This window comes from Echiichthys vipera (genome assembly GCF_963691815.1).
Source record: "Echiichthys vipera genome assembly, chromosome: 16".
Classification (NCBI taxonomy): domain Eukaryota; kingdom Metazoa; phylum Chordata; class Actinopteri; order Perciformes; family Trachinidae; genus Echiichthys; species Echiichthys vipera.
In genome coordinates, this window is record NC_139841.1 from 17,527,596 (window position 1) to 17,552,147 (window position 24,552).

The 24,552-nt window shown below is 41.6% G+C and overlaps 1 protein-coding gene across 2 annotated transcripts in view; it reads right to left on the reverse strand.

Moving 5' to 3' along the window:
• Window positions 1-24,552, reverse strand: part of unc5cb (unc-5 netrin receptor Cb) — a 114,089-nt gene that overhangs the window by 40,955 nt on the left and 48,582 nt on the right. For both annotated transcript variants that reach the window (XM_083930241.1, XM_083930240.1), the window contains exons 2-3: window positions 9,401-9,631; window positions 885-1,028 (exon numbers count right to left, since the gene is read on the reverse strand). In XM_083930241.1, coding sequence (XP_083786367.1) covers window positions 885-1,028; window positions 9,401-9,631 — 375 coding nt within the window. The remainder of the gene's footprint in view (window positions 1-884; window positions 1,029-9,400; window positions 9,632-24,552) is intronic.

Below are 24,552 nucleotides of genomic sequence, written 5' to 3' on the forward strand. Positions count from 1 at the left end.
TTAAGCTCCAGTGTTAGTCCTATGAAGCCCTATCCAGCAGTGATAACAATTTGATGCAGACTGCAACACACACTGCAAGTGTTTTTTTTGTCTGTTTGCCACGAGTCAAAACATGACATGTCAGTCACGGTGCCTTGAAATGAGTTAGACAGGAGCTGGAAGTGTGATGATCTAACAGATACTACAAAAGAAGTCCCTTCCGGTGGAATTTTGACAACAATGTGTAAGCAGTTGTGTTATGTAATGTGTGTTGTGTTGTGTTGTAGAAGCGTTGCCTTGATGTCACAGCTAACTACTCTTACAACTCTACTTTCCTCCCCATGTCCTCTGGGGGTTTCATAACTTTTCAGATTTTGAATGGCAGATCCTTTTGGAAAACAGTTAAAAATGAGCCCAAACTTTAGAGGCGACAGAATGTTTCTCATTACTTGGAAACGATTTGTGTTATGCATTTCAGTAGGAAGACAAACACACAGGCAGAGAACAAATAAGGACCACCTACAGGAAAAAAAAAAGAGGGAACACTGGCATAAACATGTGCTGTAGCCTCTCCACTATGTATACACTGCTGAAGCTCTCCTCTTCCTCCGCACTGTTTCTCTAGGTTTATACTGTACACACGGAAACTGATTCAGATTCTGCTGGCTCTTTACCAACTCCAGTTCAAAGGGACACTTTTGTCCCATGTTAGTAAAACATCTCTTTTCACTGCTTCTATCTCCAGAATCTGTATATCTGTCATGCTGTACAAGTCGGTCTGTGAGACGCATTTCCTTGGCAGCCGAGAGATTTTGTTTGGAGAGAAATACAAAGATGAGCGAGAAGATAGAGTCTGAATAATGGGATGGAGAGATGAAGGATGAAGGGAAGGGGAGAATACTCACAAGCGATGCGGACATGGGCTTTGCGGCTCTTGGTGGTCCCTGCGGAGCTCCAGGCAACACACTGACACCAGAAGTCCTCCGGCCCAAACAGCTCCTCCACCTGCTGCCGAGTGATCTCTATGCTGGCCTCTCTCACTACCAGGCCTGTGAGGAAAGACAGAAAGGATTGAAGGGGACAGAGATATAGAGAAACTATTTGTACATTTCAACAGATAACAAAATAAGAAACTGAAACAAGATCTGTTGATACCATATACACTTCCTTCACACAATTGTTGGATTCTCTCACATGCAAGAGATCGCAAAACGTCAGTACTAGATCCCATTAAACAAATCAGTACAATTTACATCAGTCACATAACATGCTTTGACACTGGGTATTTGTGTGTTTGTCAGTCTGGCCCTGATTCCAGAGCCAGAGTGCTGAGCTGTTTGAGTCTGGGCCCTGTGGGGGAGGATTCTCGGCGTCATGGCTTCCACAATCCTATTTGCTAACTCCTCTGATTACTGCTCATCTGGGTGCCAGGACCCAAACAAACAAATCATCCCCAAAACAAATGCCTCTACCCACAGCTGCCCCTCTAGAGCCGATTACGCTGCGGCTACAGTGCATGTACGTCCAGCATAGGAATTGAGTGCATGCGTATATGCATAGATTATGTGGTGCATGAGCATTCATCGAAGCTTCAGATGCTTCGAATGCAATAGCATGCCTTGTTCAAGCTCAATCCATCACGCTTTTTTGATTGAATGGGATATTGTGAAGACAATGGTGGTATCATGATGTCCTAAGAAAATTAAGAAATGTACTATAGACAAAATGTCACAAGTGGATTTAACTTGATTGTTATGTTTGTCTCCAGAACAGCCTCATTTTAACGTTTGAAACACTATCCAGGACACATTGACTGCAACAGTTCTGCAGATTTTGAACATGAACATGCTGAGATCATGTTGTGGATTCCCAATACTTCCATACCCAAAGTGCTGCTCTACTAGGTTTAAATGTGGGGGTTGCAGCCCACTGGAAAAAAAAGTTCAGATGATGTCATTTTCCTGGAACTGTCATGCTCATGTACCTGGTCAGCCTGGAATAATGGGAAAGTAGACTGTGACATTCAAATTATGCCCAGTTGCTACTGAAAGGCCTTTTGTTTGCCAAGGAAACATTCTCTACGCCATTATGACCAGGAAGGATGCATCCACAGTTTTATGTTGTTCATAATTTAGATCTTATTACATGCATTTGTCAGACCCCGTAGCCTTTTCCCCTCATTCTTTAGTTAACCAGTTTTGGTGCTGACTTGCTCTGTAGCTGTTTTAATTGTTAGGTGACATAATGCCAGAGACTACAAGTCTTCTGTTGCAGTTGTAGTACATCCAGTACAAAGTTTAATGAGTTGTGAACATTGTTCTTTTACTGAGGAGTTATGTGGATAGCATAGAGCCTATAGACATTTCTTACCGCAAGACTGCTGCCTGGAAGCTTTGAGTCATCACCATGTGACTCACTAGTATTAAGAATCTGTTAACTTGAACAGGGATGTGTACATCTTATCATTGTTACTAAATTTTATGTTTTGCATATTCTAATGGATAAAGTTAATTAGAAAAAAACATTAGTTTTCTAAAGCATCCCCGACACTCAGTCTTTAGTGCACACCATTGCCTGCTAATTCAAAAACAATGGTGAGGCTGTTGTCTCTTGAGGTGACACAAATTAAAAGGGCTGTGCAGAGTGCATGCCAATTCCAACAGGGGACAGTTGTGGAATTAATGATGTGGCCATGTTGTCAAAAGGCCAGAAAAACTAGGTACTAAACTGGAGTTTGTCCAAACTTTTCCGAACTATTCTTAGGTGTTGATGGTCAACTATTCTTACCATTATTTAAGAATGATATCTAAGTTCAGTACGGATAACAATTCCCGGATGCCTATGGGATCGTGATTATTTTATATGATCCCATAGACATTGAGCCAAGACAGCCTAATACTGATGTTTGACAACCCAAGACTACACCAAATACATAAAAATGCTCTGTGGTAAGGCATTTATTAATTTCTGACTCTGGGAAAAGTTGGAAAAACTGTAAAACCCCCCCAAACTAACTGTCTCTGTTATTTATTAAAATCTTGTGTATCTCTATGTGATCTTTTAATAACTTATGTACTAACTAATGTAATACTTTTTCACTTCCATTCACTGAGCCTCCACTGAAACAGTTTGGAAACTCCCCTGGGGAGGCCCGCCTCCTCCTTTTTGAAAACCTCTACACTAGATGAAACAGTAACATTTGTGTACTGAGCGACTACCATTAGATGAGAGCTGGAGCACTTTTTATACGTGCCATAGTAAAGACATCACAACAGCTGCTATTAAAATTAAGGATGTTTTATTTAGGTGTGCCTTGTAGCAAGCATTGCTGATACTGATAAATGTTAGTGTTAAACTTTTCTTAATCAAACTTCCCCATTATATTTTTTTCATTAACTGAAGTTATGTGTTTTATGCTGACTTTACAACTATGCTTCTGTAAAAACAGCCCTGTAAAAGTATTGTTAGAGCTTCACACTGTATATTTAACAAGTTACCATTTATGTTATGTATTTATTGTTTAACTGAGCTTACCCAAGACATGCCACGTGTTGTGGATGTGACATCATTATCATGCAGTGCCTTGAAATTGTGTCACGAAACAATGACTCATCTTGTCTCAATGTTCAATCAATGAGTAATCTAATCTTTGCCTGAAATCTAATTCATTACAGGTATTCACTACCTGCTGAACTAGAGATAAAATGGACACTGTGAACCTTTGCCAGTAATCTGCAATTGAAATGTGAAAAATCAGTGTGGTTTAAATTGTGTAAGCTCACTCATACTGCAATAGATTTATCAAGACAATTCTGACTATAATCTGTTGGCCAATTTTAACCTTTTATCTTGATGTCAGGAAGAAATGACAAGCTATATTCCTTTTATTTTATCAACTATTTCATTCAGCTTACTTAACATGACAAAGAGATTGTGGCAGGAAAGAGTCACGTATCGCAAAGCATACAAATGATTATAACTGATGATCATCAAATATTGCTGTAAAAAAAGAATTGATATAGTAATTTCTGTGCACATGAGGCTGACAGTATCTTAGCAGTCAATACATTCGTGTATGTTACTATAACCATTACCTTAACACTCTTCTTCTGGACCACATTTTGTACAAAAGTGCAAGGTCTGGTTAACAGTTCAAGTAGGTTTACACAGTACGTGTCTGAATTATTGGCTGAATGAAAAATTCAAAGAGAGTGGATGGTTAAAAAATGAACATGCCATTTTACTTCAGGTTCAGTGCATTCACAGCACTTGTTCTGGCTCACACACATACACAAACACGCACACACACACACATACACACTAAGCAGAGTGACATCCCACACACCAGCTTAGCTCTCATGTAAAATTTACACAGTGTGCCGACAGGCAGAAGAACTGCCACGTCTGTTGTGTGCGTATTTGCTTCAGCATGTACTGTGTGTGTGTGTGTGTGTGTGTGTGTGTGTGTGTGTGTGTGTGTGTGTGTGTGTGTCCGCATGAGTCCATAGATGTGTATCTGTTGTTGTCTGTACTGCATGCCAATGTGTCTGAGAAGATGTGTACTGTTAGCTCGAGGATGTCAAGGATGGATGTGAGAACATCACACACGGAGCAGGAGAGGCAAAATCAATAGTGGAAACAATAAAAAGATATTAATTCTCAAAGGGTGTAAAACACGCGCCAGAATCTGTTAATTTTTTTGGTCCATGCTCCTGACAGTTTTTTTAAGAAGGTTTTGTAGTGGTAAGTTATCTGTCTGATGTTAGAATAAGCCCTCTGCACGGTAAGAAAGCATCAAGTGACGATGACGTCTACCTACTCTCATCATTCAAAGAGTAATGGATGACTTCATGGCTGTTACTAAAGCATAATACACTATTACTGATGTGCTGCACTTGAAACACATCAGAAAGATCTCTCTAGCAGAAGAGAAGAGAAGAGCAGGGCTCTGAACTGAGCCTGCTGATCTCATCCAGTGACTTCATGTGTTTGCTCAGCTAGAAGCTCTTAGTACACTGTATAGCATTACAATGATAACAACAAAACAGACACAGAATTCCAGTCAATTTGCAATCGAAAGGAGCAAAGCCATGTCAGGACCAGCGATGAGGGGCTACTTCACACATGTCAATGTGGCTATTAGCAGAAATGATGCTACAATAGGTCCCATTAATAGGCTGAAGTATGGTGCCTCATTGGAGATTATTAAATATTAATGGGGTCATTAAAGTGAACTGGCCTATCTCCTTAGTGTTAGCGCCGACTAACGTTATTGATCAGACAAATCAAACAGAAAAGGAGGCATTGGTCATTGAAGATGGAGGGAAGGGGTAAGTGCTCTGATAATCAGTCCAGATATAGAGTCCTCCTGTTTGATCTTCTAACTCATATCTCAGAAAAAGTGACACGCTGTCTCCTGTATATATTACACTAGCTGTGCCTACTTATAATTAATTTGAGGCTCATTCACTCAGATCAATTCTCCTTTTGCTCACAACAGACTCTAACCGGCCCTCAACACTGGGAGGTAAATGCTACAGTCAGTGTGTTTACATGCACATCAGTAATCCGAAAATGGCCTTACCCTGGTTAAGGAAATAATCAGATTATTGAAGTTCCCCTTGTATACATGACAGCGGGTTGAATGGGAAATTGACGGAGGAACTCAACCTCCAGTACAGTAGGTGGCTCTCCGCCAACATACAGCTGGATTGAATACAGCTTTTTTCCCGGTTCACCTTTGTCAAAATCACAAGCGGCCGACTTTTGGATAAAATTACGACCGAAACAGGTTTTCTTGGTAGTAATGTTACTTGCCGTTGCAAAGTCCTTCCTTGTTGTTTTTTTTCACGTTGTTTTTGGCACCGTTGCTTCCTAGTTTATTTTTTTCTGGGTCAAAAGCCATTACTGCAGAGTGGGGAGCATGCACGGACAAGAAACACAATAATAATCCGAGAACGCTGTTTACATGAGCGAATAATCAGGGAACTGAAGTAGTTCTCTAGGTCTGTTAAGAGAACCCTGATTTTAGCCAGGGTATGGTGTTTACATGGTGTTTCAGAAACCGGAGTATGCCCTTAACCCAGGTTTTTAAACTGCATGTAAACACACTGAGTGTTCAGGTGAAAGCAGGGTGAGTCTCTGAAGCTAAATCCTCACTGTGGAGAAGGCCATTTGTAAAAAATTGCCATCATGCTCTGTTCTTTCTCTCCACCTTTTCATTCTAGCCACCTGCTAAGTCACATTTTGTACATCTGAATCTATGGCTTCTCTTCATTGGTGCTCATTATTTAACACACAACACTAGTCTCAGTTCATGTCAGAGTGGTTCATTGTCACATATTCGCACAAATAAAACTTGCCTTTGCTTCTGCTCACTATCGGAACTTCATCAAAACAACTTTTTTGTAGGTGGTTTGTTTTTCACCAAGTGCTTATGGATCACGTGTATTTTTACTGTGTGTCAAATCCACTGGATTAAAAAGCCTTTAGACAGGAAATAGACCTGCATGAGGTCTCTTGAAAAGTCACAGAGGAGACATGCAGGTGATTTGCTCCATGCTGTGAAGATCATTGTTGAGGGAAAGGCTATAAATGAATCAACCCCCCTATTGCTGATTACATTGCTACTGATGCTACACAAATTGTGCTTTCAGCAGGATGTAGTTTTCATGAAGTAAAAATATTGGAAATAATTGTGTCATACAGTGGCTATGAAAAACATTCATCTCCTTGGGAAGTTTCCACGTTTTATTCTGGTACAACATGGGATCAAAGAATGCTTTTCTGACACTGATCCACAGAAAAAAAAACCTTAATGTCAAAGTGAAAACAGATCTTTAAAAAGTGATGTAAATTAACTGCAAACATAAAATACAAATTACGTCTTCACCCCCTTAAGGCAGAAGTTAATAGATGCAGCATTGGTAGATGTTTTGCACATCTGCAAGAATGGCTTACTTTGTCTTAATGGTGTATGTTTTGACATAACATTGACAATGTTGTAAGACAATAAAACATGATAACTTCCAAGGGGGGTTGTTAAGATTTAGTGTCACTGTATTTCACCCTCAGAAAAGAATACTTTATAAATGCATCTATTTTGGTGATTCAAACTTGACAAAAACTTCCATCACCCAAACTTACTGTTTCCCTTTTCAAGTCTGCTACTCTATTTCAATTGCCAATTATTTGCAACACACACAAACTTACACCTCTGATGTTCCTGTGTACTGTATGTGTATGAAGTGGACAGTTGTCAAATGAACAGCAACATTTACAGCTTCTGTCTTCACGCTCTCTGAGTCACTTGCACTCTCTTAATCTCATTTTCTCTCATTTCGTCTTATTTTCATGAGATCATAAGTTCTTGCCAACATGAAAGTGAGGCATAGAGACAGGAGGAGAGAAAAAGAGAAACAGAGAGAGGAGGGGGGAGAGGGAGGCATTCAATTTCTTCAGGCTACACTGTCAGTAGTATTGACCAGGCTGGCCAGTTCGGTGCTCCTTTTCTGTCAATCTGGGGAAATCAGAGAGCAATGGAGTGGGTTGAGAGAGGGAACACACATCCACCAGTGGTGTTGTGTGTGTGTGTGTGTGTGTGTGTTTGTGTGTGCGTGTGCACGCCTGCGTGTGTGGGGCGCAAGGGCATAAATGAATGAATATCTGAGCAGTAAATAGCCTGTAGATATGGCTGTGTAGAGTGGGTGCGTCTGTGATGTGTGGGTTGTTTTCCATGTTGATGCTTTTAGCACAAAACCTTCTGACACAAAGGCTAAGAGCCGCTGATACCTTCCACCCTCTTCTTTGTCATAATCATAACCATGAAACACATCCTCCGATCTGTGTATTCTTTCTAAAGTACACTGGGTCAAAATGAAAGAATTTCAAGTTGGGATTCAGTTTCCAATACTTCTTTTATATTTGCGCAGGCTGAAACACACTTTTGTTTATCTGCTTTTGTGCTTGCAACCATGTAATGATTTTCCTATAGTTCAGTAAAACAGCAATTTTGAGGGAGAAGTTGCAAAATACCTCAGATACAACACACGACAAAATGCTTGTCTATCCTTGAAGTGTATGCAAGTTTGCTTACATGCCTAAACACTGAAATGTAAGTGAAGGAGCAGCTGTCAGCATGTCTGTGTGTGAGCATGCAGACATGTGTGTGGCAAAACAGTGGGATGAAAAGGGTAAATGCGATGTGATTGGTACCTGTGGGCGACAGAAAGAACTCAATTTTCAATACAGCAGCTGAATGCAGCCAATCAGTGCTGGGCTGTTGTGTGTAATGGCCCTGGTGCCTTCAGGGGCTGAATTCTGTTGAAAACAACCCTGCTGGAGCTTCACTACTACTTCCTCTAGATTCGTACAAACATGTACATAAACACACACTACACACAAAAAAAAGGCACAAACACCACAAGTTGTGGTGCTAGTATGCCTCTAAGTCAAGCCTTTTCTACAGATATGGTGATGTCACACATCAAATTAACTGGCCAATAAGATTGATAAGCACATTGTGTATATGCAAGTATGTTTTGTTCAGCCCCACCTCCCACAAAATAAAATTATGCTACTTATATGCTACCTGAGTAAGGTCTGGCAACATTCTAGCCATTCCAAGAAATGTAATCTACTGTTCTTTACACACATGCACTCCAAACCTGAAATTATCTAGACATTACCCAGCGGGGCTGTAGCCTGGCATCACCAGACTGATCACAAAGGAGTATCAGTCTTGACCCTCTCAGTTCATTTTCAATTTCTAAGGGGCATTTCAATGGTGTAGACCAAATTAGTTCTGGACGCAACTGGAAACCTACAACCAATCAGAGCCATGAAACATGACCTAGAACCAATCTCAACAACAAAATGGCCCCTGCTTGGTCAGTAGAAAACAATAGTGGTTGGGATACGGCTAGAAATAGGCAATACGGTAACAGAATACTGACTCATATTGGATCAGTGCTGTGCAGTTTTACAGTTTGATCTGAGTTTGGTGAGCCTGAAAAACTGTGCCATCAGAATTGCAGACCGGATGGAGATGTCATCGTCATAAACCCGCCCCACATGAGATAAACGGTTAAGATTGTTCCATACAATGTCAAGCAGCTGAAAATCTGTCAGAATAGGAGAGGGGCCAGACCTATCTCCCTGAACAAATGAAACTCAAGCAACTGCTTTGAGTTTCTAAAAACACTAGCATTAAAAACATGAATTATGTATTAGTTGCCAGGAGTATTCAAGATGAGTCCTTGTTATACTGATGAACCATTGGTGCACCGTAATGTCATCAAAAACCATAAGCTGGGTATAGGTACCTTGGATTGAAATAACCCAGTGCCAAGTATCGAAACCATTTTCCAATTCGTATTTGTATATAGATGTATAGTTTAGGAAGCTTATCTGTTTTACTGACCGGAGTTCTCGTCAACCCGCTCCTCCACAGTGTGCTCCTTCTGGTGAACCCACTCGCTGTTACACTTGAAGTAGATCTGGGTGGCGGGCGTGGCCTTGCAGTACAGGTTGACCGGCTTGTTCTTGACTATGTAGGCCTCCTCCGGTTCCATCAAAAACACAGGCAGCGGCTCGGGGGGGTCTGAAGGGAAGGTTTCCGGTAGATCGCCGAGACCAATGAAGTCATCGTCAACTGTCAAGAGAGAGATAGCAAAAAGATGACGGGAGAGGGAAGTTGAGAACAGCCAGAAAGAGAGAGAGAGGAATGGGTTGGGAGAGAAAGGAAAGCAGACATGAGACAGTGGGACAGTGTATTATAACCACAGTCTTAGCATGGGATTATCCATTCGCACAGCACACAGTGAAATCCCTATCATTTGATATTTTGGAATGTTTACACAAGTGTATTTTAGAGCGCAGGAAATTCTGGGATTCCTCTCAGGCAATAAGGCTGCATGGATTTACAGAAACCGGGCCTTGCTTGGTCTAACCACATCCAGCTACTGCTGAGAAAGAAGAGAGAGGCAGAGCCAATAATGAGAAGCAGAGTTCAGAGGTTGACTCTGAGGAACTGAAGTTATAAGCTGATCTCGTTCTGTCTCCCATTTTCTCTCTTGCTCTCTGTTTTTCTCTTGCCTCTTGTTACACACACACACACACACACACACACACACACACGCATGCACGCACGCACGCACCCAAGCAAGCAAGCATGCACACATGCAGCAGATCTAATGACCTCAGGCTTCTGGCCCAGTTTGTGCCATTCCTCGGATACTTCTGCAGCAGACTGATACGCTTCCCTGTAATTACAACTCCCTTTCATCTCCCTGTCTTAAATCACATACACACAACTGTATGTGTACATACACTCGCTCTCACACAAACATGAACGAATGCTCACAGTGCCACAAAACATTGCAAGCACACAAATACACGGGCATACACGCCCATGAGCGGGTACGGCTAACTTTCTAACTCTTTGAAGAGAGAAGGATGATGCCTATTCGCCACCCCATTTGTCACCTCCAGAACTGTTCTATTCTTACCATCGAACCGGTAGACATCAATTATTCACAAGTGTGAAAGAAAGAAGGCAGAGTAATAGAGACAGAGGTACAGTGGGAAACAGAAGGTTAGAGAGGGAAAGATGGAGAACAGAGAGAGACGGCGAAAGTAACTCAGACAGACATAGATTGAGACATCGAAATGGAGTTAGGCAGACAGACAGAAACATAGCGCAGGAGAACAGAAACAGGAAGGCAGACTGTTCGGATAACAAAAGGGTTTATCAGCCCATCAGTAATTCTTCCGTGTCCTTCCATCTACCCGCCTCCCTGTCCTGTGTGGACACGCTGGAGCCTTGTTGTCTGACAGAGGTTGCCTCCTGGATGCTTTGGGAGCACTAAATAATGTCTCGGCCTGGCAGATATCTCCCCACGATGTCTCTCTAATGTTATCTCTCCCTTCATACCTGCCACAGATTGAAGTTGATTGCTCGGAAATGAAAGGGCAGAGGGAGCCAATCAGAAAATGACCAAAGCCAACCTCACCACACGGGAGGAGGGTTTGTCTGTGTACTGTTATGAAAGTGTTTGTGTATGTGGGTATGATGCTGGGCAGTTCTCTTTGTGTGCGACTACTTCTAATCAGAAATAGTTTCTTTACTTGGCTCCTTATAGGCTGCTAATTGAGCAGAGGCAGTAAAAACCTCAAGTGACCTCTGACCTCTAAGAGTAACCGCCTCCGTACACAGTTTGGGGGCAATAAAGAACTGGAGTAAGATCATTAGCTGTTTTGATCAACTTTCTAAACAGTCTACACAAGAAAAAAAAACTTTAAAACATTGTCAGGCTTTTCATCCTTTCTGTCTTTATGAAGGTGATGACTCTTTAATGTAGAAGTCTATTTCAGCAGACCTTAGCTTAGTCTGTTCTTTTCTGCTCCTTAGTCCTCAGTCCACCCACATCCTCAGCCAGAGGACCCTGACCCAGAAACAGGCAACGAGAGCCAAGGAAACTCATTAAAGATTGTGTTAGCCTTCTTTCACCCTCCATTCCCATTATCTCTCGATCTCCCTCTCTCTCCCTCCTGGCTCCCTCGCTCTGTCGAACTGTGAGGCAGAGAGATCTGAAACAGCCATGAAAGTGACGCTCCCTTATTCACAGAGGCGCGCGCCTCACATGCTCACACGCGCACAAGCATTAATGTGCACAGAGGCATACACAAACTCTCTCGCAGACACTCAAATTCATCAACTTCCTCAGTACGAGAAATAATAAATTCAAGTGAATGGAACTAGCCCTCCAGTGAAAAATCTGCCCAGAAATGAAAAAAGACACCACATGACAAAATGAAAGATACTGACTCTTTCAAATCACACTACCCCCCTGCCACCTAAAACCCAGCACCCAGCCCCACCCTCCTACCTCTGTAGTGAAGAGAATACTGAGAGTAACAAGAACCTCAAAGAGAAACATTACTTTTTTTCTCCCACTGTCTTCATTCATATGCTATGAGAAGACAATTCATGGTAAAATAGTTTGCAGGTTCAAGATGATGCCATCTTTATGGATACACACAGCCACGGTGTGCATAATCATACCTAATATTCAAGAACACGTCACCTTACTTGTACAAATCAAATACGCATTATAAAATACTTCCCCCTCTATTTTTGGTGTCATATCCCTTTAATAGGAACATTAATATGGCATGCCTCAACTGTTTGATATGCAATATGGATTTTTCCAAGCATTTGTAATTCTGTGGCTTGATTTTAATCAGAAAATTTGCTTTCATATTGAGTGTTTAAAATTTAATGAAATATGTCCTCGCAGCACTTTTATTCAAATTGTATTTTGCACTGTAATTGGGGTGAGTTTTCCTAATTCATATTGTAAGTCTCATTAGTGAATATTTTAAGATTCAAATTGAATATTAGTTAAATTTTATATCAGTTCCACATCCTGACTAAAAGAAAGTTTTGAAGATAAATGAGCTGTATATTGCCCCAAAAATAAAGTTAATAACTGAATGAAATGTGCCTTCTTGCATCATCAATGAATTCATCAGGTAGAGGGCAAAACGGTTTGAAAAAAATTATAAAAAATTAAAGAAGCATAAGAATTAATCCATGCTTAGCAAGTGGGGATGGAGAGAGGTATGAGAGAGTCTTAACAGCCAGCCCCTTTCTATGGGAGTAGAAGGGATGATTACATTTTGGACATGAGCAGAGTCAAACCTTAACACTTGCACAGCTATATAACAAAGCAGTCTCAGAGATAAGACATGTAGTGTGCACAACAAGCTCTTAAAACAATGTGCCAAAGAAGCACGTATTATCTGTTACATAAATACATAAACTCTTGCAAAGAAAAGTGCACAACAACCAGACCAGGCAGAACTTCACATCTAATGTATGAGATAGAGGGCATAGTGTTGCACTTTGGTCTATTCAATGGTATATCCGCCAAGACCCAAACGACCTATCCAATTAGCGAAAGTCCAAGTTTCCTACAGTCAGCTCCTCATTTCTTCTACAAGTTTGTATTGACAGTATTTTCCATTAACGTTGTCTGGGTGACCATCATCTCACTGAATCTTAGACACAACAGGGGCCTAATGACTAGCTTACATCAATAGTTTCCATTAAAAATGAGCACCGGCTGGCTATATAAAGAATCATCCAACAAATGCAGTTCAAGGATCCCTTAAAAAGATCTACAGCAATACCTTATTCCGAAGCATTATTACTCCTCACCACTGCAATCAGGAAACCCCTTATACTGGACCATCAATACTTCAGTCACCTTAATGAGGTCTATCGTGCTGAGAACAGTAAAACCTGATAAAATCGACAACACATCTGACATCGAGTCAGTATCCAGGCTGCGATGACTTCGTCCTAGACATCAGCTGCACCTCTATCACCTTTTCACAAATTAACTTCAGACCATGAGTGCTCAGGTAATTTTACATTTTGACGTCACGTGTCAAGAGGAAGCTAAAGTCAATTTTCTTTGAAAAATGTCCAGGAAATCTGCCAAATCAAGACCCAGAAAAGTGAGCAAAATTAGCATTTTGAGCAAGAGCACAACATTATGTACTGATTTGACAACAATGTGAGACCATCTGCATAATGTTGTTACGCTAAACTAGAATTTAAAGTGGGTGTTTTTTTTTGGTTTCCCTAGAACATGTTTGCATGAATTAATGTTAAAAAACATACATTATTCTCTGTCTGTCTGCCTGAATATACCCGTAACACCCTCAGGCTGAAGCGTTCAGTTTTAGCGCCTGTCTCTTCTCTGCCAAGTCTGCTTTGAATGGTCAGTGTGCTCTCGGCATCTCTGCACATCATTGCAGCTGGGGAATGACTGTAAGGGCACTGTAGCAGCACTTTCTACCTTTATATAGTATAGTAGTGATATCACAACTGTACAGTCCTGAGGCAGTGTGCATTTCTTTGATTGAGCACTTAATAGTTATATAGCACCAAAATATAATTTAAAAAAAAACATGAAAAACTCACTTTTTACATATATGGGACTTTTAGAGATGGAGACATATGTGATATTGATATGCATTCCCACAGACATATACAGTAGATTACATTATTGCTGTATATACCATACAGTAGTGGATCTATCACTTGCTTTCCTGTACTGTATGACTATGCCGGATATTTGCAAGCTTGTATTTTTTTATACCATATTGTATGAGTGTCTGCGATAACAACTTTTGAATGCTGGGCTCTGACATCACCATGCAAGATAAGCTCTCACTATTCTATCTGTACTCACATAGATTTATTGTCCCAAGGAAAGCACTGTATCAGTGGGGCCAATGTTTCCCTTCAATCAGGGGAGAGTCAAGCATGAACAAGGATGAACATTGGCATAAATCCTCTCCCTCTTCATTCCGGTTTTATTCCTATTTATCCTCTTCACCCTCCTCTCTGTCCCTCCTGCTTCCTCCCTTTCACTTTTCTTTCCACTCAGCCTTCTCATCATTCTTATATACATTCCTGCTCCAGATAGAGAAGGATGATTGGTAACTGGCTGGCTAGATAGATAGACAGCGGGGCGTTTTACCAGCCAATGTTTTGCTTTGCTGCAATTGGGGAGAACAAGGGGTGGTTTGCAGCCGAGTGGTCAAGCAGAATAATAAACCACTCAGCTGTCATGTGAATTGAAGCCGGATAAATAGACTGTCAATCAGATCTACCTATAAATGTGCTTTGAGCACACCTACCCATTATATTGAGTGAACATTAATCGATAGTAACGACCTCTTCCAGTCAATACTTGTTAGTATTGGACCCATACATCCCAGTGGCTTTAATCAATATGTATGGCTTTTTTTTAAAGCAAAATCCTTTAGAAGCTTCATGAGAAATAGGCAAAGTGAGAAGAGGCTTACTTCCACTCTAATGTCTCTTTCCAGCCAAGTGCTTTATATACACTAATGTGTCTACACACATTGTCTGCAGGGCCCCATCTAACGCTCGGCTGCAGCAGGTATTTATTGATTACTGTAAGGGGGCAGTGACCCCTCCTTTGCCCTGTCCTATCTGAGCCTCTCTGCTGGAGCATGCTAAGTACACTCATATTTCATCTCTGGGGAATCCAGCTATCACACACTAGCAGGGGAGGAGAAGTAAAAAAAAAAATGTTTTTAAAAAACAGTCCTTAGAGTTAAAAGTCAGGTGGCACAAACATTAACCTCCCAATCAGGGAGGTTCAATTAAATCATTCAATCAGGGCATTATAGAGTGATCCACTTTGTGGGTCTTATCTTTACCAGAGTATGTGATGTAATTGGAAAAATGAGTCTGTACAAATTAATTTAGCCCACTGTGGTAAAATGCAAACACACAGCTGAAAACAAAGCACTTGTACCACTGAGTGGGCCTGGAGATAAGCATTTTAAATCCATCTACTAAGATATGGACATTCATGCGATAAACAGTGCCCTGTGTTTTCCTTTCCCCCTTTATCCGTCTCCTGAAAGAATAAGAAAAGAAAGAATAGAATTTAAAAAAACTAAAAGAATAGAAAAGCAGTCATTCATTTGTTCAATTTCAGAGCGCAGTACCATTTCTCACTGCCTGTCTTTGTGCAGCCAGTCATGTCTTTCTCATTGGGGATGTTTACATGTTCTCTCTGGTCCTTATCCCTGACCTTCACTTGGTCCTCTATGGCTGCACTCTGGCAGGAGGCAGCTGGTGGTTGCCAGGGTCATGCTAGGCCTTGGCCACTGTCTGTCCAGTCACATCACAGCGCCAGGAAAGGCAAGGTCAAAACATCGTGATAACTAAGGGTCATCATTTTTTAACCAATTACCCCCACCCCCCACCCAAATACTCGGAGGGTTCGATTGATTTCTATCTGTCACCACACAACTAAATGTTCTACCGATAGAATGCACTGTTGGCAAAAACAGGTTGGACAATTTTCATTTGATATCTTTTTTTATTTTTAAGTAAAAGCAATGGAGAAAGATGTGGAGGACAATGGAAATTTGCTGTAGAAAATGTCTATAAATCAAAAAAACTGACTGCACGGAATATGGCATTTTTTTAAATCAGATCTTGTATTATTGACTTTTTTTCGATTTAACTGATATTCAGAGCAAACTAATCTGCATTCTTTAAATAAAAAAATAAAAAAAAGATTCCCATTCACAGTGGGATAACCACATATGAGCATACAGCTTCAGTTTGTGACTAACAGAAAGGAGAGGTTGGGATGACTATGATATGGGCGAGTGATCTTTGTAAAACGCACGTATTGTACCAAAAAGCGCTTGAATAGATCATCATATCTTTTCAACTGCTTAAAATCTGTGTGAATATAAGTGAAGGTCTTTCATCTCAGGCGAGCAAAGGTCGCATTTATTTGATGCACAAACAAGTAATTATCACTGGCAATAATAACGTGTCAGGCTCTTTTCTGTTCCTTTAATGTAGTCTTTTATACTGAGATTGTGTTTGCGTATGAGCGAGTAAAATATTGTACAGTGGGATCTCGTACTTTTATTGCTCTTATTCACAATCACGTTTTTCTTCCACTTGTCTAAATGTTTTTCTGCCCACTCTCTAGTAGTTATTCTCTCTCTCTCTCCCCCTCTCCCTCTCTCTCCCTCCCTCTCCCTCCCTCCCTCTCTCTCTCTCCCACCCTCTCTCTCTCCCTCCCTCTCCCTCTCCCACCCTCTCTCTCTCTCTCCCTCCCTCTCCCTCTCCCACTCTCTCTCTACCTCTCTCTCTCCCACCCATTTGCTCCCTCCTGGATGAAAAGCCATTTTGGTGGTTGATTGGAGAATGATGCTGCTACTTAGAAAGTCACTCCATCAGCACCGAGGGAGGAGAGGAGAGCGCAAGGAGAGAGAGAGAAAAGCTCAGGAGGAGTAGTGGCTCCCTGGGGCGCTGTAGCTGTGATGGGTGAGCTGTCAAACGCCCCATTGTCCAAATTACCCAGCAAGCACCATGTCACCACCCGGGACTAATTTACGGTGCAGTGCAGTGCGGCACAGACATCGCTCTCTGAGTAGTGTCCGCGGGAGAGACAAGTGAGGGAAAGGGGTGTAAAGGAAGGAATGGGGGTCTAACCTAACACCTTCCAAAGAGGTAGAACAGGCCGTCAAACACAGACAGTCCCAATAGAAACCCCAATTAACTTCATGCAGGTTTTCTGTTTGCTGTCTTTATGCTTCAAGGCCTCAATGACAGGTGTCAATATGAATATGTGTCATGCCCCTGTGCCCGCCAGCCCACCCACTGCTTGCCTAATACACACATTCACTGATGCACAAACACTTTAATACAGTTTTAAAGCAGCCATCGCATACAGAAGCCTCTTGCTTGACTTCACTTGCAGTCATAATAACGACTGGTCCTTTTAGCACAAACTGGCATGCCCATTCACTTGTCACATGTCACACCCCTGGGTGCCCCAAATCCAGACAGGGCCATCACCTTGCTACCCCATAGCGACCGGTGGGCTGTGGAGTGGAGCGGTTCTTGTCAGAGGAGATGTGCCTCGCACTCTCTGACCCCTTACTGTGCCCAATGGTTTGATGTGATGCCTCTACTTTGGCTAATTGGCCCAGAGCTGTGGGCAGCCCCAGTGAAAGGCCAAAGGATCAGAATGCAAAATACACAAAGACAAAGATGATAATAGGAGCACAGGATCATCTCACCAAAAACTAAGATGCACCATGATGGACCAACAGCATAAACTCTAGAAAAGGAATAGTGAATGTAAAGAAGAGTATCAACATTTTCTAAACTTGACCTCACACTGTAACTGACTGTATTTCACATCTACATGAAAAGCATATCTCCTTCCACATTGTTTAGAAAATGTGAACTACCCTTTAAGGGATTGTTCAGTTACCAACCTATTTTCTGACATTTTTAAATCAAATGCTTTGAAACTTTGCTGATTTAAGTCTACTCCTGTAATTGACTAACAACTGAAAACATGCAGCTGGTTTGAAAAAGAAAATCCAGTCACCATGACTAATGTTGCCATTAATGTAATTGCACGGCAATATAATCACTTTAAACCAAAAACTTTGAACACAGGACTTTTACATTTAATAGACCATTATTCTAATACACTATAACAATGATACTTTTACGTAAGTTAAGAACTTTTTCTCAAAGCAGTGCCACCAGCAAAGGCAGAAACGCATACAGTTTGTTTAATATTGCATACTTCCATACACCACGGCGAGGTTAGAGGAGACATACAAACATAACTGCATGGATGATAACTGTCAGTCCAAATGACAGCAAGAAAATGCAATTATCCAGTCAGTTCTTCATAGACTCAATATAACAATGGCAATATGCAGAGGAGTATGTGCCACTCCTACATATGTACACACACTTCACACATATACATCCTGAAGCACTCACATGTCCAACCCTCCTCACACACACACATGTAAAATCCCTGGCAGCACTTTATCTGAAGGACACTACAGACTGGAAGTGTGTCAGAATGTGTGAAACCCAGTCCCCAGAGCACAGTCTATTCTCCATGTCTATCACTGAATCTGGCTGCCTGCTTGATCCCCCCCGAGACACATACAAGCACACACACACCCTTCATACTCACATCAACCTCCTAAATCTCATTCTCACCATCTCGTCAATCAAATTGCAAGGTGGGAAACCACAAAAAGGCCTGTGCAGTGCTTCAAGAAGTTCACTTTTTGTCTCTAAATGGATTTTCTCTGGAGAGAGAGAACTGTATGCTCTCCTGTCTGTGTCCCCAAACCTGCTGTGGAGCTGAATACAGGAACCTGCAGCCATCAACCTCGGATGGGATGAGAAATGAGAAGATTGGGATTTACTGTATGCTGTTACACACCAAACATGGGTGTAGGCCCTAAAACAGGCGTGGATGGTGTAACTGTGGGTGTGCGTGTTGTGGGGTATGTGTTAGCGTGTGTGTAGGGCCTATATGTGTCTCTGTGTGATGGCTGAATTAATGTGACAAGGCAGATGTAATGCAGAATCATAAATCTTAGCCCCAGGATCAGCAGAGAGAGAGAGAGCAGGAGGTGATGTATTAAAGGGCACACACACACCACTGTTATGATGCTGATAATAAAAACAAGAACCCAGTCGCAATAGCCAGCTAATAGACATGACTCCATATCTGGCCCTAAGGGTTATGACACACACACACACACACACACACACACACACACACACACACACACACACACACACACACACACACACACACACACACACACACACACACACACACACACACACACACACACACACACACACACACACACACACACACACACACACACACACACACACACACACACACACACACACACACACACACACACACACACACACACACACACACACACACACACGCGCACACACACACACACTCAGACTATATCCTCTTTTCCAGTAATTTATTATGCTGCTTTCAGCCCAACAGCTCAAGTGTTAGATATGGCTGTAATGCTGTTAAAATCTTAATACTGTTACACAAGCTCGCTGTTGTACAACATGCTAATTCTTTACTTACTGTGTGGAGAGCATTTGATGGGGCTGTGAAAAAAAAACATGACAGCATTTCTGTTGGGAATACTCAATTCACTGTAGCAAAAACACAGATGAAGCTAGCTGGTGTTACTGTAAGTTAGCAAGCCTTGCTGTCAAAAGCACAGACTGCTCACCAAACTCTGACAGCTGTCCCTAACAAATCAGATAGTCTTTAACTGTAAATGCACTACTAATGCATTTCATTGTAATCCCATAGACGTGATTGTTGGTTCTAATCATGATTGTCTATAAATACTGATGGATGGATTTAATGGAGTTTCTATGGATCGCTATCAATTTTAATTTATAAGGCCTTGATGCTACTGTTGAAGAGTGAGAGTCATCACACTTGCACATATGCAGTAGGCTGAGCTTGTTTAGCTGCAGACATATTTTCCCATGAATTAAAACAATAATTAATGCAACTGCTCATATTTAGACTCCTGAGAACAGTTGATATTCAGCTCACATCCATAACCAGAAAAATACATCTCATTGGGCTTTCCTTGTTGCAGCTGTGACATACCTGTTCTTTCACAAATACAGTAGGTGCATTAAATCCAAATCTATACTACATGTAGGTAGAAAGTGCCGCTACAGTGCCATTACAGTCATCCCCCAGTTGCAATGGCGGTGCGGAGACGCCAAGAGCACAGATGCAAAAATCCCAGACAACGCTGGCCAATCAGAGCAGACTGGGGTTGTTTGGGAGAATGCCTTAAAGAGACAGTCGCTAAAATGGAGCATTTCAGACAGAGGGTGAATACAGCTGTATCCAGACAGAAAATGTGTTTCTTAAAGGTTCTCTGTGTAACTTTAAAAAAAACCTTGTTATTAGAAAAGTAAACTAGTGGCTGCTGTAACACAGTCCACCGGCTGTTATAGACAACCAAGAAAGTCGATAAAGGTCTCTATATTTAAGTTGCTTAACAACCCATCCGCCCATTGACAATCAAAAAAATGATTAATACATGTAAAATGTTACATGCAGGACCACATTAAAGCATGTAAACAAGAAACCCAAAACGCAAGTATGAATCAGAAAAATGAGCCTAATATGCCCTTTAAAAACATTTATATTGTGTCAGAATACTTTAGTCTATGGTTTATATGCTGAGCTCACTCAAATGAGCGCAGCAGCACAGGAATTCATGTTTGGCTGCCTCACAATAGCTTTGCAGTAGACAATAGCTTTCCCCTTTTTTTCGATACCACCACTGTTTCTTCCTGCATGTTTATTCAAGTGTAGCCAGTGTGCTTGCTGGGCTTATGCCTAAAATGAAAAAGGCTTTGTAAGCATTCAAGGGGAATTGCAACATGCTGGTTGTTGCCCATACGTATGCTACAGTAGGTGCATGTACAATTGCAGTTGGGTGCTGGTTTTGTTGTTTTGTACAAAAACTCAACCTACCGATTCAGGACTTTAGGAGGGACTTTGCATGCACTTGGTTCATTTGGGGGCCTCCCTCATGTGCAAAGCCCTTTTTTTTGTAGAATAGATACCCTTTAACAAAATGACAGGCCCTGTACCTTAAAATACTATATGTGTGCCGTATTTGGCAACATACTGTATCAGGTTAATTACACTGGCTTCAACAGGAACAACAGAAAAGCTGTTGTCTCAGCCCATTTCACACAGCTCCTTTCCCTTGTGATATTGGCTTGTAGGGGAATGACAACATAGCTGCTATCACACATTAGATAGGGTATCATGTTCGCATTGGCTCTTATACAGTACACTACACCATATCCAGCTTGGATCATCGATTGCATTCTTGCTAAGCCAAATAGTTGCTTCTCTCCCTGATATCACTGCCCTCCCTGCCTTTGGCTCCCATGCATGATTTTTTTGGATGAGAGGGGAAGCTTTCAAGTATTGACACATGTACAGTAATTGTGCTGCTTCGTTATGATACAGTAAACATTGATAAAAGTAGACACATGAGGGTACGCACACATGCACACATATTGTCACTGTGACCCTGTTGAAACACGGTATCAGAGCATCAGATATATCCATAATGTTTCTATGTCTGGCTGAGATAGATGGCATATCGCATCTGAAACCAAAATGCATCTCAGCTCAAATATATCTTGAGCGGCCACTTGAGATTCCACTACTCTGCTCACATTTAGTACTTTTCTGTGGAGAGACAATATATATATACTGGTTTAAACTACCCCCAAAAAGTGCTAAAAAAACAAAAGAAAAAAGTTGAGAACTAACACATTCTGTTACAAATCAGAGCAGAGAAGGGGAGAAACAAGATGGAAACTTGCCTCTGGTAAAGAATTTCTGTTTTGAGGAGCTTTGTTTCTTTCTTGCCACGCAAATACTGCAAAGATGAAGACGTTCTTAACTTCCAAGACCATTCCAAAACCATGTCAGAATGAGTCTTGAGTGTAAGATCCTGATGTTCTCATTGCATTTTTGGTGCATTTTTATCTGCATTTAGAGACACACAGACTCACAGAAACTTCACACATACAGACAAAACTTCTAGAAATGAGTGGAAATACAAAAAAAATCTTAACAGTTTCCATACAGTACAGGTCTCAGATATTAGTACCAATATACTGTATCTCATACATTATAATACTCTATATGCATATACACTAGGCTATACACAATTTTGCCATATTGATTCACTGTCCAACATCCAGGCACAGAGAAACACATGCCTAACGTACACGAGCACGCACAGACCTCACACCTGTTAATGGATATGTTAAGACAAAAACACTTGGTGGAATAGAGGGCAGTTGGTCGGTGTGTGTTTGTTTTGTGTGTGTGGGGGGCCTGCATTAGGGAATCACACAACCATATCCGCTCACCAGGGAACTTCTGTCAGGCTGTGATTTTGCCATCCACCCCTCCCAGCTCTCTTCCCTCCTCTGCTGCTCACCGCAAAATAGGTCAACCACATATAATGGGGGGGCAATGAGGGGCAAGTATATGCCCCCCCCCCGACCACTAAACTCCACCCCACCCTGCCCCTAGGCACTCTCCCATCCGTTACTTCTACCGTCCAGGAACAGAAAGCAAGCTATGGCCCCCCCATGGACACACCGAGGCTGGCTGAGGAGAGACAGGCACAGCCAGCCACAACATTCCATCCTCCCAGCCACAACAGCCATTTACACAGCCACGCTTGAACAGAGCGGATTCCAGAGTGTCGTACAGAATGAGCACACACACAAGACACTCTGGCACCAACCGCTTAAAATTCTGTTCTCTTCAAAATAAATGTGAACAGGAAAATTGGAAAAATTTAATAATGGATATTGTATGTAATGTGTGAAACTGGTTGCAATCACAAAATGGTTTATCACTGTCACTCTTCTAGGGAGCATGAGATGGAGGAGGAGAGAGGCAGAGGCTTGTTGAGAAACATGTTTACCAGGACTGCAACTTACCAACATTAAAAATGGGTGTTTACCCAATTGGGAACGTCAAATACCGTGTTTCCACTGTATGGTACAGCTCTGCTTGAATTGATAACATTCTGCACTTTGTCAGTTATACGGCATAGTGTATGAAATGTATAGCATAGTTTTCCGTGCTGCAAACTTCTAAAATCTGGGTTGAGTGAATTAGAAGAAATTGTACCATTACACTGGCTTGGCTATATAAAAATGGTAAGTGTGGGTAGGATGGCATGCTAGTGATCGTTCTCTCAGACCAATCATTTGTTTCTTGTGTTTTAACTCCACCCTCTAGTTTCACCTCAACTGACTCGAAAACCTCGACACAGGTGCTATCATTAAAAGTACCAGGGTCTATATACAAATTTTGCTAACGGAAAAAACAATTACATAATGTCACCTGTAAAATCTGTGAACAGGACAGAAAGGGCAAAAACTAAACAACATTTCTGAGAGTTTTTTGTTTTTGTATGCTGGCTTGCACTCTCCCGGTGAGACATGCCCCTGTGTCTCTTTCATTGTTCAGTCATTTAAGAGCACTCTTAAGGACAAACTTGTGTTCATCGAAATACCTTACTAGGGGAATCACCTTTGGGATTTTTCACCATCCTTTAAAAATAATTGCTCACCGAATTGTGTTTTGAAGATACCTACATGGATAAACTGAAGCCACAACGCAACAGGAATACTGGAGTGGAGGGATCTGCCATCATTGATTTGGCCCTGTTCCATAGCTTGTGCATTTCAATGTGAATGGAGCAGTTCTATTAACATCCCACGTAAACAGCTTTATTAAAACTGCCTTGTATAGAAAAAAATCCATATGTTAGTTCCTGCAGTACATGTAAATGTAGCTATTGATTCAAAGGGTAAATCGGATATGCTGCTATCTCCTCATGTGCTAGAACGTGAACGCACATACATACATGCAAAAATATGAAGCCGTACACATGCAAAGACATACCATCACCACACTTCACAATTCTTCTTTATAATACAGTTTTCTATCCTCCCTCTCTTCTACTTCATCTTATTTTTATCCTTTGCATCTTTTTGCACTCTCAACTCATGTTGTCTTTCCTCTGCAGTCTCCACTGGCTCGGCTGTGACCTTTTCTCCAGTGGAACAGGATACTGCCCATCTCCATCTTCCTCATGCATTAATGATCTGTGGTAAGCTGAGGGCATCTGTCTGACTCCCAGCCTGTCCGCTGCTCACCCACTTCCAAGGACGGAGCTCAGCCAGAGCCGAGCTCAGCCACATTCCCTGTCACCCACAGGGAAATGCAGATAAATAGCCACAGATAGCGATAGCTCCACAGTCTAAAAAAGTGGATGCTGCCTCTTCTCATCTCCACAGCATACATCTCTTTGACATCCCCCAGTGGCAGATATCTAAAATACTGGAGCAGAGAGATGACAGCAGGCAACAGACATAAAGAAACTCAGCCAATTATCCTGGTTTCATACTGAACCTCACTGCAGATACAAGTAGCTGAAATGAGGTTCGTCCATGGGGTAGCGATGCAGATTATTCTCTTTCATACCTCCTGTTTGACAGCATTTAACATATACTATGATAATGAGAGCTAAAATGCA